The sequence below is a fragment of the Pleurodeles waltl genome, chromosome 7, assembly GCF_031143425.1.
Source record: "Pleurodeles waltl isolate 20211129_DDA chromosome 7, aPleWal1.hap1.20221129, whole genome shotgun sequence".
Lineage (NCBI taxonomy): Eukaryota > Metazoa > Chordata > Amphibia > Caudata > Salamandridae > Pleurodeles > Pleurodeles waltl.
In genome coordinates this window covers 112888457-112907205 of record NC_090446.1, presented here as the reverse complement: position 1 = coordinate 112907205, position 18749 = coordinate 112888457, and the positions used below count along the sequence as shown (strand labels likewise).

The following is an 18749-nucleotide window of genomic DNA, read 5'->3' as shown; positions in this document are numbered from 1 at the left end:
AATCACGGGCGGAGGAGAGGGTGGTGGGGTAACTCTTTTCACCACTTTTGGTTGTGGTGTCTGTTCAGTTTGGAACTCCAACCTTCTCTTTCTTCTAATGGGGGGAAGGGTGCTTATTTTTCCTGTCCCCTGCTGTATGAAAATACGCTTTTGCGTATGGTCTACATCAGTTGATTGTAGCTCTTCCTCAAACCTATGCTTTTGCATTTGGGAGGTTAGCGAGTGCTCTTCTGTATAAGAGCCTGAAGCTGGGTCGCTTGCAGTTTGTTTCGTCACCGAAACCCTGTCTGCGTGTTTTTTCGGCTCCGAGGTGACTTTTTTCTTTTTCGGGGCCGAAACCTCTCGGCGTCTATCTTCTTCGGTGCCGCTGTCTCGGCGTCGAGCCGTGTCCGCACCGGCATCTCGGTGTCGAGGCTTGTCTCCAGCACTTTCTCGGTCCCGAGAAGGCTGCGTGCCGGTGTCTCGACCGGAGTCGGACGATCTCGGCACTGTTTGGGCCTTTTTCGGTGCCGACGGTCGGTCACCGAATTTATGGGTGGAGCCATGGCCTGATGGCAGTGGCGTCCCCTGGGCCTTGTAAATCTTCCTCTGTGTGGTTTTCGACGTCTTACTCACGGTTTGTGTATCGTCGAATCCTTCGGAGTCCGATTCTTGGATCGAGAAGGTACCTTCCTCTTCTTGTTCCTCGAACTCTCGGTGGGCTGTCGGCGCGGACGCCATCTGAAGTCTTCTGGCTCGACGGTCTCGGAGTGTTTTTCGGGACCGGAACGCACGACAGGCCTCGCAGGTGTCTTCACTGTGCTCAGGTGACAGGCACAGGTTACAGACCAAGTGTTGGTCTGTATAGGGGTATTTATTGTGGCATTTGGGGCAGAAACGGAACGGGGTCCGTTCCATCGGCGTTCTTCAGCACGCGGTCGGGCCGACCAGGCCCCGACGGGGGATCGAAAAACTACCCCGAAGGGCACCGGAGCTCTTCGATCTTCGATGCGGTGTTGAATCTAATTACGCCGATCCCGAACGCAACAATACCGACGAAAATCTTCCGAAATTAGCTATCTTTCCGTTCCGAAACTCGGAGCGACAGAAACACGTCCGAACCCGATGGCGGAAAAAAAACAATCGAAGATGGAGTCGACGCCCATGCGCAATGGAGACAAAAGGAGGAGTCACTCGGTCCCGTGACTCTAAAGACTTCTTCGAAGAAAAACAACTTGTAACACTCCGGCCCAACACCAGATGGCGAGCTATTGCAAAACATGCGTATCTACAGCGACAGATGCCATCGAACTATAGTGTTACTGTGAGCATCAGTCACTTGATACATGTGACCAAGTAGGGTTTGCTCAGGAGACAAAGCAAAAACAAGTGATGGACGGAATGCTGAACATTGTCAGACACTCACCCCCAGTCATAGATCTGGGTTTGATCCATCGTTCTTTTGCTCACCATGCCACCCCAGTTTGGACCCAGCCATATGCAAATCAGTCTTGACCCTGTTCCTCATGGGAACAGTCCAGACCGAACTGCCAAGCCAGGTCCTCACTGGACCGGAAAGCATCCTGGGACCGGTTTCGGGGTGAAACCCCGAAACCGGTCCCAGGATGCTTGTTTCCAGTTTCCAGTCCAGGGAAGACCTGGCCTGGCAGTTCCGGCTGGACTGTTCCATGGGGAACAGGGTCAAGACTGATTTGCATATGGCTGGGTCCACCAAACTGGAATGGCATGGGCAGCAAAAAAACGATGGATTAAACCCAGATCTGTGACTGGGGGTGAGTGTTTGCATTGTCAGCACTCCGTCCATCATCCTTTTTGTGTTGCTAATGTTGCCCTAAGTGGGAAGGATATGCCCAGACGTGGGTCCCGTGCTTCCCATGCCACTGGATTCAAGCTAGCCTGGCTGATGAGGGGTTAAACCCCGAAACCGGTCCCAGGATGCTTGTTTCCAGTCCAGGGAAGACCTGGCCTGTCAGTTCGGGCTGGACTGTTCCCATGGGGAACAGGGTCAAGACTGATTTGCATATGGCTGGGTCCAAACTGGAATGGCATGGGCAGCAAAAAAACGATGGATTAAACCCAGATCTGTGACTTGGGGTGAGTGTTTGCATTGTCAGCACTCCGTCCATCATCCTTTTTGTGTTCCTTTGCTCAGGAGACACCAGTTTTTCAGCCACCATAGTGACACTGGCACCTATGTCCCTGTAGGCCTCAACACCATTGATAAAAAATATTCTGCCTGTACTTACCCATGGTAATGGGACGGGCAGCTAGGATGCCCCCCCCCCCCCCAATCAGAGACCAACACAGCCTCTGACTAGCCCAGATCCCACTAAAGTCCCCAAGGTGAGCGCAGCTACACTTTTGGACTGACTACTGTTATTATTGTTAACACTACTATTGCTATTGCTAGGGGCACTAGGAGTAGAAGTGGTATTAGTAGTGGTGAGAGGCTTGGTGCTTTTCAGACAGGAGCTGTCCCCTGCCCATGGCCTTTGTTCTTACAGATGTAGCACCATGGTTTCCTAAAGTTTGAGGAAGAGGATTTATTTCCACCCCACAGGCGTTTGTGGGCCTGATGAAGACTCTTTAGTTTTACCTTTGTCCCAACCCTTATTCTGATGCTTACCTGCTTCCTTCTTGTTGTGGTCACCCCTGTGTGAGTTATTCTACTCACCCTGGTGCAGATCCACTTGTCTGTCTTCTTTCCCAATTCTTGGGGAGAGGTCAGATCAGAGTCCACTAGGTATTGATCCAGCTGATCAGATATACAGTAATTTAAAATGTGCCCTCTTAGAATCAACTTGTATAAGCCCTCTTAGTCACTCACTCTGCTCCCATGAAACCAGCCTTCCAGAGCTCTAACTGAGCAGTCCACAAAATCTACCCAATCTCGAGAGGACTACTTTTTGGTTTTCCTGAACTAACCCTGTATTGTTCAGTGGTCAAACCAAAACCATCTAACAGTGCATGTTTGAGTGCTGTACAATTGTCTCGGTCTTTCTCTCTGACAGTGATAAGATTGTTTCTGCCTTTGTTAGAGAAGGAGAGCAACAAGATTGCTGCCCACTGCCTGTGAGGGACCTTCTGAACTTTACAGGTCCTCTCCAAAGCAGTATACCATTTATAACTATCATCTCCCACCTTGTAATGTGGGATTATTTTTGCTCAGGTTCCTAGAATCCTAACAGTCCTCCCTGATTCTGGTGTTCCTAAAGCCAAGATTGCTGCCACCATGGGGTGCTAACCCCAAACCCGGTATCTCTCTTTCCACTGCCAAAGCCTCCCTATCTAGCTAGGGCTAGCTGTTGCTGCTGCAACCTCAGCTTGGTCTCCTCCAACCTCGGTGTCCTAAGCTCCCTATCTAAGGAATCTTCCCCTGAGGTGAAGCAGTGGCTCCCCTCAGATACCGAGGAGACACTAGTATTGACAGAGGAGGACCTATCCCTCCTCCTGGGGACTCTCTGAACCAACTCTCTAGGAGTAAAGGTGGGCCTACTGACATAACCGCACCTCTAACTACCTGGAGTGCTCCTAACAGGGTTGTGTTGATCCCCAGGTTCTACCTAACACTCCCCAGTGTAGCCTAAATCTATCCTGTCTAGGACTGTAGGATCAGTTTCTACTTCCTCCTGGCTGCCTGCATTGTCCTGGACAGCCTGGAGGAGTAACCCTAGAAGCAGACTCTTATTGAGATTTCTCCCGGTCTTCAGTTTTCTTAAGGTACATATCTCCCTCAGCTCTTGGAAAGTAAGACCCTCATAGTGAGAGTCTGGGACCTGTGAGTTGATCTCTACGGAAGACATTCTTGCTAGAGAGGTGTGGGTGTACCTAACTACGCAAACAACTAGGCTCCCTAGGAAAGTTTAGAGCAAGGGCTATGCTAGACCCATAGCTTGCCCAAACTTAGGAGACTAGAAATCTTTACAACTAGTACTAGCTGTTAGGTACACACTACATGCAGTCTTTTCTGTGCAGAGTGACTAGTGACGGAGTGATAAGGCAATTGCAAGTATCTTATCCCACTGCTGCGTCACCAATGTAGGAAGCTGGCCTGGTGTGTGGTGAGCACCTATGGTGGTATCACCTTAGACCAGGTCCAGATATCCACTATTAGTGATGTGCAGGCAGTGTCTCGGAAAACAGGGCTCCCAAGAGGTAGCTGTAGATGAGCAGCCAAGACTTATCTAGGAGACATAAAAGCTTATGAAATACCACTACAGTCACACAGCACTTACACACACGAAAGAACCACACAGTGTTACAAAAAGAAATGTACTTTATTATAGTAACACAAATACTAAATAGGCAATACCCCAAATGGAGGTAAGTAAACACACTATTATATACACATTAGCGATCAATAAATAGCATAGAAAGCAATAGGCATTGGTAAGAGCAATGGCAAACAGTGAGGGCACCAGGGGAGGGCTAAACCATATACTTAAAAAATGGAATGTGAAAGGCAATCTCCCACCCAAGGAAGTGGAATCAGTAGAAGGGAGTTGGAGGAACTAGGAACCCCAAGAGGTGAGTACCAGAGTGACCCCCCCAGCATCCAGGAGAGCAAAGGTAAGTACCTGGTTATCCCCAAAACCAACAGGACGGCTTTGGAAAAGGATTGTGCAAGACACAGACAAGACAGGAAGAACCTGAAGGTGGACCCTGAGAGAAAAGGATCTGCAAAGGAAGGGGACCAAGTCCAGTTTGTGATGGAATGTCCAGTTGTGGTAGGAGCCACTACCCATCCTTCAGTGGATGCGGGACCAGGTTGACGAAGAAAGTCAGCAGTGGAGCACAGGAGCCATAGAGGAGTCCCAGGAGTGATGCAAGTGCCACGTCGGCGGTCATTATGCAGTGGGTCCCAGTTGCTGGAAAACCACCAACAAGCCTTGGCAACTGCAAGAGTCTGAAAATAAGGTTTTCCAAGGCTGGACCGGACCAGCAAGGTCCAGGGGACTCCGAGGTGACCCTCAGCAGCTGGAAGAGTCACAGGAAGAGTAGGCAGCCCCCACAGGCAACCCACGGGCAGCAGACACAGGAGTCGCAGAGGCCCACTAAGCACACCTGAAGAGGTGTCCCACGCCTCTGGAGCAGCAGGCAGGAGACTGTGCGTTGCAGGTGGAAGTGCAGGTGGCCGGGGCCACACGGAGCCTGAAGATCCCTTGGAGGAGGAACAAACAAGCTTTGGTAGCTGCAAGAGTCGTGGTACACAGGGGTATTATCTAGCAAGAAGAGGCAAGGGCTTACCGTCTCTTAAGTTGGGGGACCACTCCAGACCACGAACTGTTATGCAGGATCCAAGCGGCTCCAGTGGAGAGAAGATCCATGCAGCCAGTGTCTGCAGATGCAGGGGAGTGACTCCTTCACTCCAAGGGAGATTCCTTCTTCTTGTGCAGGCTGAAGACTCGTTGCCCTCAGAGGATGCACAGCCGGGGAAATGTTGCAGTTGTGGGAAGGAGCCGGAGAAACTATGTTGCAAAGCGGAGTCATCGCGGAAGTTGCAGTCCCTGGGGCCAGAAGATTAAGTAAGCGATACAGAGGAGTCCTGCTGGAATCTTGCATGTCGAATCTGAGGACCCACCCAAGAGGGAGCCCCTAAATAGCCCCAGGGGAAGAAGAAAAAGGAAAGAAAAAAAAAAAAAAAGGTGTGTGTGTCTGGGGGGGGGGGGGGGGGGGGAGCAAGAAGACTGTTCAACTAGCAGGGGGTGACCACCTATCAGGAGGGGGTGTGACATCACCTACCTGACCTGGTCACTCCGATGATCCCGGGGCCTCTGCCGAACTTGGATTCAAGATGGTAAGAACAAGTGGCCACCTGGAGAAGCTCTGGGCACTCCAGGTGGTCACTCCCCTTTTCATTGTCCAGTTTCGTGCCAGAGCAGGGACCGGGGGTCCCTGTACTGGTGCAAACCGGTTTATGCAAGGACGACACCGAATGTGCCCTTCAAAGCATACCAGTGACTTGGGGAGGCTACCTCTCGCAAGCCATGTAACACCTGTTTCCAAGTGAGAGGGTGTTACCTCCCAGAAAACCTCAGAAGACTAGTAGGAGCAATGCTGGGGGTCCTCTCACAAGCCCCAGAGTGCATGGAATCATAGAACCAATAATGGCAACTGTATTGGGGAACGATTCTGACATGTTTAATACCAAACATGCCCAGGTTCGGAGTTACCATTATGTAGCAGGATCAGGTAGTGATCTGTGACCAGTACACGGGTAAAATGGCTTCCCCGCACTTACAAAGTCCAGTGTACTGGAGCTGGAGTTTGTAGGGGCACCTCTGCTCATGCAGGGGTATACACACACACAAACTGACGATAATTACTGCTGTCACTGGTGCTGTAGTCAATGTCGAAGACAGTGTGGGAGACTTTTTTTTTTTTGTCAACGATGCCAACAACTGTTTTTTACATTTCACCAGCACCGGAGTAGATGGTGTGGTAGGTTCAGATTTTTGATTTTTCGGAAGAGAATTAGTGGGGGGGGGGGGGGGGGGGTTTACAGCTTACAAGAGCGTTTTTCCCAGAAAAATATATGGAATTCGCTCTTTTGAAGAAGACACATGGTGGCTCTTTTCAAAGCCTTTTTTGGGGGAAGGGGTTCTTTGGGTAGTTGACTTTCTGACCCCATCTCTCTTCTGAACTTTTTTTTTTTTTTTTTTTTTTAAGCAGAGGTAGACAAATCCACACTATCTTCTTGAGAAACTATGGTGCCTTTGCTTTTGAAGCCATAATAATCTCTCTTCTCTGTCTTTTAAGGTTTTAGAGGATAACGTACAGAAAATTTTAGAATCATTTACCTTGTGAGATGGTAGAGACACTATATATGCAGTCCTTAGGCTGTTCGTCAGAGTGCAGGCTCTTCTTCCCACAGGTTCCATATGGTCTGAAAAGTCTTGTTTTTTAAGCCAAGTCTGACAATGTAGGCAGTCAGATTTCACCTGCAGATGGTAGGCTGTTGATAGTACAAACTGTATGAATGGTTATCCTTCTGTATTTTGTAAAAATATAGTTCAAATGAGCAGAGCTCAGGGGACACTCCCTTCACATGAGGTGCAGTTGAAAATCTGCCGGTAGGAAGCCTCAGAGGGGAGTGTTCTAGAAGGTGCTGTAGCCTGACTGGTTGGAGTTTGGTTCCTTTAAAAGATAGGGAAGTGTTACTAAATTGAAGGTTCTATACTGCTTTCTAGTTTTATCATGGGACTCCCATTTAGAGGACGTGAAATGATTCAAGCATGTGACTGGCATCACAGAAGAGTTGTATCTGAACATGCAAAGGGAAGAAGTTTGATAGCTTAATATTCAAAGTTCTAGTGTTGACCAGTGGCCAACAATATCAAAAATCAGAGATATCTGCTTGGTTTGGAAACATTAATCTACTGACTGCTTGGGGGATTGTCACGAAAGTTCCTTAAGCAATACAGCTCAGCACCTCCTACAATCAGTTTTATACAAATAGACCTTTCCACTATGGCAAGGAATAACAAATGCCAATGCTTTGTGTCTAGACATCGCCAGGCAGGTAAAATAAACTAAAAAGATCGCATAAAAGCAACCCCTAAACAAAATTTTAATACATACAGTACTCATTGTAAAGAAACATTTTATTATACACCTTCACGAATTAGAAAACTTCACCATCTAACAGGAATAACTATACCGATTATATTAAAGGGAGAAAGGACATGCATAAGCAAACATCTTTAACTTGCTGTTCCCCACCACTGATTCTTCACCCATGCCATACTTATTTTGAGCAGGTCGGGGGTCACCACCACTTATTTTTCCACATCAGATATTACTGAGCACAGAAGTGGGAAAACACACAGATCACAAAGCCAGAGGAAGAGAAAGAAAGCAAACCAGTCACAAAGGAAGAAAGCAGGAATCTGCAAGAGTTAGATGAAGGAGAACGATTTGTATGGTAGAGGATCCAAGATGCATGAGGGGGGTTTAAGCCTACAAACCTTGGTATTTGGCACACCAATGTTTTGACTAGCCACGGGCTTCTGAGAGGAGCTTCAGACACCAACACTTTCTTATACAAATTGAGCCCTGTACCAATGCCCTATATCCCATTAATACTCACAATTTGTTAAAACTATGGATTGTTAAGACAGGTAATGCTTCATGGGTAGTACTGAAAGTTGGCAACTTTCTCGTTCAATAGTATTTAGTATTTGGCACTGCATTACGGGTAAATTATTTGAAGTCTAGATTCAATATTTTTTATCACAATTAGAACTAGTGTGATAAGGACTGCAAGAAACAACCAATAGAAGTATAAAAACCTTTTCTTACGCTGACCTTTATTAGTTTCGAATGCAGCAAATAAAAAATAAAAAAAAAGTTGGCACCATCAGATGGGACTCCAAACCACCATGTACATTTTCTGAATAATGACTACAATCCCTGCCATGAGTACATTTCCACTGTTGTCACCAGCTGAACAAATTAACTCCAAAACAAACATTTTCAAATTAAGAATCTAGGTATCCATTTTCACAAACTGTTTCTTTTGCTTCGCCTCTAGACCACACAACAGTTTCAGTCACGTTCTTACCTTTCCCCAGTCCGGCTTAAGCTCCACAGTCTTGCACCCATCATCCAAAGCCTTTTGGAACTCCCTCTTCTTAGCGTAAGCCGCAGACCGATTGCTATACAACACATGATTCTTTGGGTCCAGTGTGATTGCTTCAGAATAGCATTTCACTGCTTCTTCGAAGTTGCCAGCGCTCAAGGCTTTGTTGCCTTTTTCCTTTAATTCGTTTGCCTTCGAGGAAAAGCAGAAATACACATAATTAAATCAAAGCATATTAGAAACAGCATAACGAGTTTGCACTCTTGGACTCGAGAACCCAAAAATGCACGTAATGAAAGAAACTCCTTGCCAAGTTCACAAAACGAACACTCACACGTCTTACATTTACTAGAAAGACTGTAAGGTACATGAAAAATACAATGTCGCCGCACACCAGGCATGTGAAAATACAAGGAGTCAGAAATATTGAACAAGAAAAAAAAAAAAAAAAAACACAATTGCAATTTGCCTACACCCCCTTTTCAGGCACTGAAAATTGGGTGAAACTTGACTAAAATGTTATCGGAAATAGTCACTATTTCTGTGCAGCATTCACATCCGAATAACAGGACGCCGAGGCAACGCCGGAGTATAAATATATTTAAATACAAAAACGTGACAAGTTTTGCACTGCATAACCCTACTGCGAAGGTGTCACCTACACCGATAAGACTAAAGAAGCAACAATTTTCAATAATACTGTAACTACCAAAAAACGTGTTGATGAAATAAGGGAAAGGGGCGATAATGTACTGCAAATTCGAAAACACTTGTTTAACAAGTGTAGGTAGGAATGGTTCAATACTTGTATGTAAAACAAAAAAAAAAAAAAAAAAAAAGGATTGGCAAAGGCAACAGGTCTCGCCTATACAAGTGCTATTGACTTTGGCAGTGTGTTTTGCCATGTTGTACATCAGTGTGCCTCCACTTCAGCATGGCTAAAAGTAAGTGGCGTGGCGCGAGGGAGCAGAGTGACAGAGTGGATGCCCATGTTTGAATGTCGCAGAATGGAGGAGGAGGATTAGAGTGTCAGAGTTGAGTAGAGGAGAGTAGGGTTCAGTGGCAGAGAGTGTGGTGGGGTGGGGTGGAACAGGGTTGAAGTGGACTGAGGTAGTGGGGGGACTGGATTGAGTAGAATGGGGTGGACTATATTAGGGTAAAGTGAGGTGGATTGAGTGGATCGGTGTGGGGTGGAATGGGATGGATTCAAGTGGGGTGAATTAGACTGGATTGGGTGGGTGGTTTGGATTTGAGTGATATCGGTAGGGTGGATTGGAATGGAGTGGGCTGGGGTGGACGAGATATGACAAGAGTGGTGGATTAGATTGGACTGGGTGGGGTGGATTAGACTGGACTAAGTGAGATGGATTGGATTAGACTGGACTGGAGCGGGCGGATTAGATCAGACTGGAGTGGGATGGGGTGGATTGGAATAGAGTGCATGCACTGGAGTAGAGTCGGGTGGAGTGGGGACAGGGTGTTGGCTTGGGGTGGACTGCATGGAGGTGAGGTGGATTGAACTGGGTGGGGTAGGGTGGATTGAAGTGGGGTAGGGTGGATGGATTGGAGTATGGTGGACTGAACTGTGGTGGGGTGGATTGGGTGGTGTGCACTGAAGGAGGTGGATTGGGCTGGACTGGGATGGAATGGATTGGATTGGCGTGTGGTGAATCAGACTGCATTGGGGTGGACTGGAGTGGAGCAACCTGGAGTGGGGTGTGTGATTGGGGTTAAGTGGAGTGTGGTGGATTGGACTGAGTGGGGTGCATTAGGGTGTGGTGGATTAGATAGGGGTATATTGGATTAGGGTGGGGTAGAGTGGATTGGACTGGGAGTGTTGGGGATTGGAGTGGGGGGATTAAGGTAGCTTGGGGTGGCATGTATGAGACTGGAGTAGGGTAGATTAGATTAATGTGGACTGGATTGGACCACGTTTGTTGGATTAAAGTGGATTGTGTTGGAGTGGGGTGTATTGGACTGGACTGAGGTGGACTAGGTAGCAGTGGACTTGAGTGGAGTGGATTGGAGTTGGGTGGCCTAGATTGGAGTAGGGTAGATTTTTCTGGTGGATTGGAATTGTGTGGGGCTGACTGGGTTGCAGTGGGGTGGATTGGAGTAGTGTGATTTGTGAAGGAGTGGGTTTGACTGGGGTGAGGTGAGATGGATTGAAATGGAGTGGGGCAGCTTGTTTTGGATCGGAGTGGGTTATTTGGGATTGTAGTGGGGCAGGTTGGAGTGCAGCAAGCTGGTTTGGATTAAAGTTGGGAAGACTGGAGTGGGGTAGTTTGAAATGGACTGGAGTGAGGCAGGTTGTTTTGGATTGAAGTGGGGCAGATAGTTTTGGATTGGAGTGGGGAAGAATGTTTTTGATTAGAGCGGGGCATATTATTTTGGACTGGAGTAGGACAGATTGTTTTGAAGTGGTACAGATTGTTTTGAAGTGGTACAGATTGTTTTTGATCAGAGTGGGGGGAACTAGAGTTGGGCAGACTAGACTGGATTGTAGTGAGGTGGATTGGGGGGCACTGCATGATTATGCGTTAAAGCATCATTTCAGAGATTACACAAAATAATTTTTTTTTTTTAAAAAAAACACTGTTGCTTTGCAATATTTAGAACAAATTAATTGCCATCTTTGAGAAGAGTGATGAAAAGAGAGCCCACAAGCAAAACCGAAAGAAAACATGAGTGAAAAGCGAGAAAATACAATTTAGCAAAATAAAGTTAGCTTTAAAAAAAAAACACTGTTGCTATTTTGTTTGTCCTGCTGGGCACATTTTTGCCAGTTCTGTTTGCAGGGCACAAGAAGTTAAACAGAACAAAATGATACCTTGATTACGTTGGGTGCAGCGGACAGGCACTAATAAAGTCTAATCAATCCGTGCTTCACGCCTGTTCCACACACAGAACCTGCTCCCTAGATTCCACAACCTACCCTGAAGAATATATATACTCAGCTACACCAACACATCGAGGACACATCGAGGACAACAACATCCTGGACGTCTCCCAATCAGGATTCAGAACCAACCACAGTACCGAAACAGCCCTGCTCACAGCCATAAATGACATCTGTTCCTTCCTCGATTGTGGACAAACAGCAGCCCTCATCCTACTGGACCTATCAGCAGCCTTCGATACAGTGTCCCACCGTACACTATGCACCAGACTCCACACGCCAGGCATACACAGCAAGGCCCTTCGATGGATACACTCCTTCCTAACATGCAGAATACAGAAAGTCAGGCTCCCACCACACCTATCAGAACCCACTGACCTCAACTGTGGAGTACCCAAAGGATCATCGCTGAGCCCCACGCTGTTCAATGTCTCCATTATCCCACTTGCCCTCATCATCAGGAAATACGGCCTGAGCAACATCTCCTACGCTGATGAGACCCAGCTGATCCTCTAACTGACCGAGAACCCCTCAACATCGATGAAGAATTTCAGAGACGGGATCAAAGCAGTCGCCTACTGAATGAGGGAGATGTGCCTAAAGCTGAACTCCAACAAAACCAAGATCCTCATTTTGGAACCATCTCCGTCAGCTCGGGATGACTCCTGGTGGCCCTCTACACCTACAGACCACACTAGAAACCTCTGCGTCATCCTCGACTCAATGCTCACCATGACCAGGCAGGTCAACTCAGTCACCTCCACCTGCTACCACACCCTCCGACTCCTCCTTGAGATCTTCAGATGGATATCAACCGACTGCCGGGAAACTGTGACACACGCCCTAATCACAAGCAGACTCGACTACGGCAAAGCCTTCTATGCTTGAACTTCCAAGAAGAACATAAACAAGCTGCAACAAATTCAGAATGCCGCTGCCAAACTTTTCCTAAACATCCACCTCCGAGAACACATCACATAATACCTGAAGAACCTCCGCTGGCTCACTGCCGAGAAAAGGATCAACTTCAAACTTCTCGTACACGCCTACAGACCCCTCCACAACAGCAGACCCATCTATCTCAACCACCGCATCATCTGGTACTTCCCTTCCAGACCTCTCCACTTGTCCCAACAGTAGTTCACCAACGTACCCAGCATAAAGAAGTCCTCGGCTGGAGGAAGATCGTTCTCATACCTGGCAGCTAAAGGTTGGAACACCTTGCCACCGCACCTCAGACAGTTGACATTGATACCTCAGTTCAAGAAGAAAGTCAAGACCTGGCTCTTCAACTGATCTCCGAGGACTGTCCCTGGCACCTTGAGACCCTCTGGGTGAGTAGTGTGCTCTAGAAATGTTTGATTGATGGAAATGATGCCAGGAGTGCCTTGACGAATTACAAGGCTGTAAAGAAGAGTGCCAAGCAGTGCAATAAATGGTAAACAACAGGCTAGCTCCAAGCCCTTTACTGTACACAACAGTCTTGCAAGCAAGACACATGTGCTAACGGGTCGACCCTAAAAATGTAACAGAACTGAGCAATTTATAATGGAGAACCTGGAGTTAACACCCAAGGAACGTCTTGCGTTGAATACCATGAATTCCCAAACATCACAGAAGCTGAAAATGAATAAAAGTTAGAAGAGAAGCTAGGGGTGGAGCAAGATAAAAAAGGCAGCAACCACATGACTACAAACAATTATTGGGGCCTTTATGAAGAGCTAGGGCAACTTCAGGCACTTCGGGGTCCGCGATCCATTTTATATAGGTGAAGTTATAAGATTCCTGGAAACAACTGCTCATTTATTTTAACATATTACAAAACAAATTCCAGGAATCTACTAATGCCATGGTTCTATGACTGGCAAAAGAACAACCCATTCCGTGCCTAGTATACATTAACATTAATGGAAAAGATAACTGTCCCTAGATGTTGTGAACATCCAACTGCGACTACACAACTGGCTTCACACTTTTACTGAACCAGAGTACCAATTTTGTACGATCCTCAATCTCCAGCATGTGAAATGCTCCCTCAGTAAAGAAAGGAGCTGTTCAGATGAATAGCAAGCAGTAATTCTAGAGGAAGCGTTAGTCATCACCTTGCATGACTCACCGGCATTAGAACTTTAACAAATACATGCTAAAACACCACCTCTGCAAATTGCTCTTGGCTTCAAGTACCGTATATATACTTAAAGCTTTCTTACGTGCAAGAGAACAATAGATTAAACTGGTTGTATCAACTTTCTTGCCAGATGGAAAGAAATTACTGTCCTAAAAGTCAAACTTTGCAGGAACTACAGCTCGAAATTGGCCTTGCTCGACAAGTAGCTGCAGCAAAATTCATCTAAAACTAATCATAAAAAGGGATAAATAGTACCCCTGACACTGTAACTCAAGATTACAGTTAGTTACTGGAATGTGCTTTATTATTTTTGTCCTTCTGAATTAGCAGTAAACTTGAGCTCTTGAATTCTTGAGAGTTTAGTAATTGTATTTACACAGTGTTCACTACCCCCAACGAGGCACTGAAACGATTTTCAGCAAATAGCACACTACTGTGGAACCCAAAGGTGGATCAATATTAGATTAGTAGGGGGAAACACGAGTGGTAGACACACACGTTTGTTAGTTGAATGACTAGGATAGAGCAGTGGTTCCCAACTTGTGGTCCGGGAACCTCTGCGGCTCCGCGAAGCCTCCTCCGGGAGTCTGTGACTGCTTAGAAAATTAAATATTGAAAGATTAAAGCCCTAATTAGGACTTCGGCAGACGGAAAAGGCTGCCTGCTGAAGTCCCGTGGTCAGGCCAGTGCGGTCCCCTTCCCACTGCCCCTACTATGAGCTTCCCGCTGGGTCAGCGCCAGTAACAGAGTTTAAACTCACTGGCCCAGCGGGAAACAACCCACAACATTGACACCCGCTCATAATTGAGCCGGCGGCAATGTTGCGGCGCATAGGGTGCACAAGCATCCGTCACGCCTTTCACTGTCTGCAAAGCGAGGGGCTGGCCATGGGGGCCCCTGTCAAGAGCCCCCAATGTGCTCCCCTGCACCCAGTCTCCGCCAGCCTTTACACAACAGTGCTACTGCCATGTAAAAGCTGGCAGAAAGGAGGGTCGTAATCACCAGGGCAGTGCTGCTCTAAACGCTGCCCTGACAGATTAGGATCACCAGCCCCTCCAATAGAGGGGATGTGGGGGTGCTGGTGGTCGGACTTTGGCGCAACCGCCACAGTTGTAATTGTGCATGTAGGACTGCTAAATTGGTGATGGTTCGACCGCTACCGCAGTCCTGGCGATCTTAAGACCATGGTTGTAATAAGGCCCTAAGTTTATAAAAATAGAAGTGGCTCGGGGGGGCGTGGCCTGACGCCGATGGCAGAGGAAGCCTCTCCGTGAGGCTCCTGCCAGCGATTCCCACTCCGGTCCAGCCTGAAAGGCAGTGGACCCCCAAACCGCTCCATTGCCTGGCTGAATATGCGCAGGGGTCCCGAGGCTCATTTTGAGGGGCCCGATCCCGGAGAGAAGAGAGTTTTGGGGCCGAATTGGCGGCCGACGGAGTGCCGCGAAAAAAAAAAAAAAAAAATGGCGGCCGCGATCTGAACGGCGTCCCCGGTGGCAGAAGAGCCACTAAAGCAATTCCCTGTTCCTTTCCCGCTCACCCCTCTGGGAGACAGGAAGTACAAGGGGCCCTGGTGGTTCCCTCTGGGGTCCCACGCCGACGAACAGTGGGGCCCAGCGCGGCGTCTGTGCTCGGATAAGGACCGCGGAGCACACACAACATGGCGACCGACACCCGAGGGAAGGACCGAGTGGATCACGGTGAGAGGCGATAATTCCGGGGTCCCCCCAGAGCTCCTTTGGCAGCTCCCCTCTGAGGACGTCTGATCGCAGTCTACACGACAGCGCCGGGGGGTACTTCTGGGAGGCTTGACCCCATGGACCGCCTCAGGTGAGCTGGAACGAGGAGGGCGAAGTCTGCGACTTGATGGGGCGAACCTGGCCTGCACTGGGACACGGTGCATGCAGCCCCCCTCTACGGGGGTCCCCCTAGATGCGCAGTGCTACATACAGGAGAGTGCAGGGGGCCCCCAGACACTGGATGGGAGTCATGCATGCTTGAAGGCGCCCTCCACGAACGGCGAGGCTTTTTGGCTCGACGGGTCCACACCCTGACTGGGAGGAGAGAGAGTGTCCTATCTACCTGGCGTGTGGTGTACCTCAGGGGTTCTTAGCGGCCTAGAGTGCGGAGTGCGGCTGGCACTGGAAGGCGATAATCCTCTTACACGTGTACCGAGCGCCAGAAACAGCAAGTCTCTAATAAAAAGTTCGGCGATCCCTCTGGCAGTGCAGTATACAGCGCGGTGGTGGGAGAGTAGAGGTCCAGAGCCCACCGATCAGACGGAGTTGGAGCCATACCCTAGAAAATGGGTAAAGTCGGTCGCCGGAGGGACATAGAACAAAAAGGTGGGTCCTCAGCTGAGGCACAGGCAGTCCCGCCTGAACCCAGGAATGACGCTTCAGGAGAGGGCCGTGACGACCCCACACTTCAAGATGTCCTACAAGCTATAACGGCTTCCCGTGTAGCACTGGAGGGGAAAATCAACGCTTTGGCCACAGATCTCACAGTACTGCGAGATGATCACCGCCGCCTGGCCGAAAAGGTGTCCACCACCGACAGACAACTTAAAGAGCTCCTTCCAGAGGTCAAAGATGCCACTAAGTCTACACAGCAGCTGGAGTCCAGGATCAAGGCCCTGGAATTAAGGGCCGAAGACGCGGAAAATAGATCGCGTCGCAATAACATACGGGTGATTGGTATGCCTGAAAGTGTTCCACAAACTGGCCTGGCGGAGTTCCTCGAGCGGTGGCTCCGAGGGGACTTAGCGGGCGACGGACTTTCTCCTTTTTTTGCGATCGAGAGGGCACATAGAGTTCCGTCGCGTCCTCCCCCTCCGGGAGCCCCCCGCGACCTATAATAGCCAGGCTTCTTCATTACCGAGATAGGGATTACCTGTTGCATCAAAGCAGGGCCAAAGGGGACCGCACAATGGACAATCACACGGTTCGTATCTTCCCAGACTTCTCCCGGGAAGTACAGAAACAACGGGCCACCTTCAGAGCTGCAAAACAGAAACTGCGTCAATTGGGTCTACAATATGGCATGCTGTTCCCGGCGAAGCTTAGGGTAGTGACCAAAGACAGTACACAGTTTTTCGGAGGAGGTATGGCAATGGATTGATCTGCTTCCACATGAGGGGAATGGTCCTCCGGCACAGGGCCCTGAGCATGGACGGAGGAGAGGGGCTAAACGCAACACGGCCCGTATAGTAAATAGTCCCTCACCTGTGGAGATGCAAACTGAGAGACGAAAAGCCATGGAGGCAGCAGCTTCATTGAGCGGCTCTGATCGCGGATCCCAAGTACAGACTGCTGCGGACTGTGAACCATCTGATTCGGACCATGAATCCGAGACTTCCCAAGTATCCGACAGATCGGGCCCGGCCATAACACCGGGCACTTCTGACTATCATATGAGAGTCCTCCCATCGAACTACACTTGAGCCAGTTGTCCTGGTAATGAGAGCCTCCCCTGGCAGACACCGTGGTGGCCGGTGAGGAGGGCGTACTAGCTGTCACTATGGCGGTCGTACCCGCCAGATGGATGAGACCGGGGTCCACAAGTACTACTATATCTTGCAATCCGGTAGTGGGGATTAGAGCGATGGCCCACTCCTTTTGTGATCTAGGAGTTACCCCACTTTCGATAATCTAGTTGACATTTCGCGAAGTTTGGATGAGAGTAGTTCAAACTTTTGTCCCGGGGAAGGGGAGTTGGGATGTTAATTGTTGGGGCTTGTTTAGGGGGAGTGATGAGTGGTGGATGTTTAACACTGGTCTGCTGATGTTATATAATGTGAGAGTAGGGATCTTCGTGGTATATGCTAGCCCTGCATGGGGTATGTCACAGATGGGGATTGAAACACAGTTATGGCGTCATTAGGCACTTATAAATTTCTCTCATGGAATGTACGGGGCATGCACACAATGTCTAAGAGATAGAAGGTATTCTCACATTTACAGCGGAGGGGGATTCAGATTGCGTTGCTCCAAGAAACACATTTAACCCAGGCTGAAGGGCTAGCACTACAGAAAAGGTGGAGGGGCCAGGCATACTATACCTCTTATTCCGCATTCGCCAGGGGTGCCTTGATATGGATCAGAGCCGGGGTTCCATTCCAGTTATTAGACACGCTCATAGACCCAGAGGGACGTTTTGTAGCAATCCGGGGTCGATTGGAGGGAAGAGATCTAGCGTTGATCAATGTCTATGCCCCGAACTGGGACCAGGGTGAGTTCTTTACACGCTTATCGGGCCTCCTAGCCACCTATTTGCAGTTCCCCCTAGTGATGGGGGGCGACTTTAATTGTGTGGCCGATCCCTCCAGGGATCGCTCCCACCCTCAGTTACATGATTCCCCTCTGATGAGAGTAGCAGGGCTATTCTCCTCCTGGCAGGCGAGTTGGGGGCTGGTGGATGTCTGGAGACGAGTACACCCAGAGACCAGAGACTATTCCTTCTTCTCCCCCCGGCATGAGCTCCATGTCCGCTTGGATGTGTTTTTCTGCTCCCCAGACATTTTCCCTCAGGTGCATAATGTTGAATACCTGACCCGCACAATCTCTGATCATAACCCTCTATTACTAGAGTCACGCTGGGGTTCGCCCCCCTCTCGCATCCCCACCTGGCGGCTGAAGACTGAGTCCCTAGAAGACGCACCCTTTCGGGAGGAGCTAAGACAGCATATTACCCACTACTTTGTAGATAATGAGGCTTCGACCAATAACCCCTTGATTGAATGGGACGCTTTTAAAGTGGTGGTGCGTGGGCGCTGTATTGCGGGAGCGGTAGGGGTCCGAAGGACTCTACTTAGGGACACTGAACAAGCGGAGAGTGAGCTGCGAGAGATTGAGAAAAAAAGGCCTGAAAGTCCGCTCCTTCAACCTACTATCTTAGAGCTTAGAGCAACGGTCGCTGACTGTGTGGAGCGTCTTCGATGCTTTGACTACCAAAACTATATTACACGAGCACACGGGGAGAGAGACAAAGCGGGTCGGATGTTAGCTTGGGTAATATCGCAAACGCATAAGACATCCCCTATCCTGGAAATGATATCGGAGTGTGGAAATCCCCTTCACGGGCAGGAGCAAATTAACTCTCACCTCATGTCCTTTTACGAACGATTATATAAAAGCACTCTTCGT

The 18749-nt window shown here is 48.8% G+C and overlaps 1 protein-coding gene across 1 annotated transcript in view; it reads right to left on the bottom strand.

Moving 5' to 3' along the window:
* STIP1 (stress induced phosphoprotein 1) overlaps window positions 1-18749 on the bottom strand; it is a 275508-nt gene that overhangs the window by 234690 nt on the left and 22069 nt on the right. The window contains exon 2 of the mRNA XM_069243209.1: window positions 8564-8773. Within this exon, the coding sequence (XP_069099310.1) occupies window positions 8564-8773 (210 nt within the window). The remainder of the gene's footprint in view (window positions 1-8563; window positions 8774-18749) is intronic.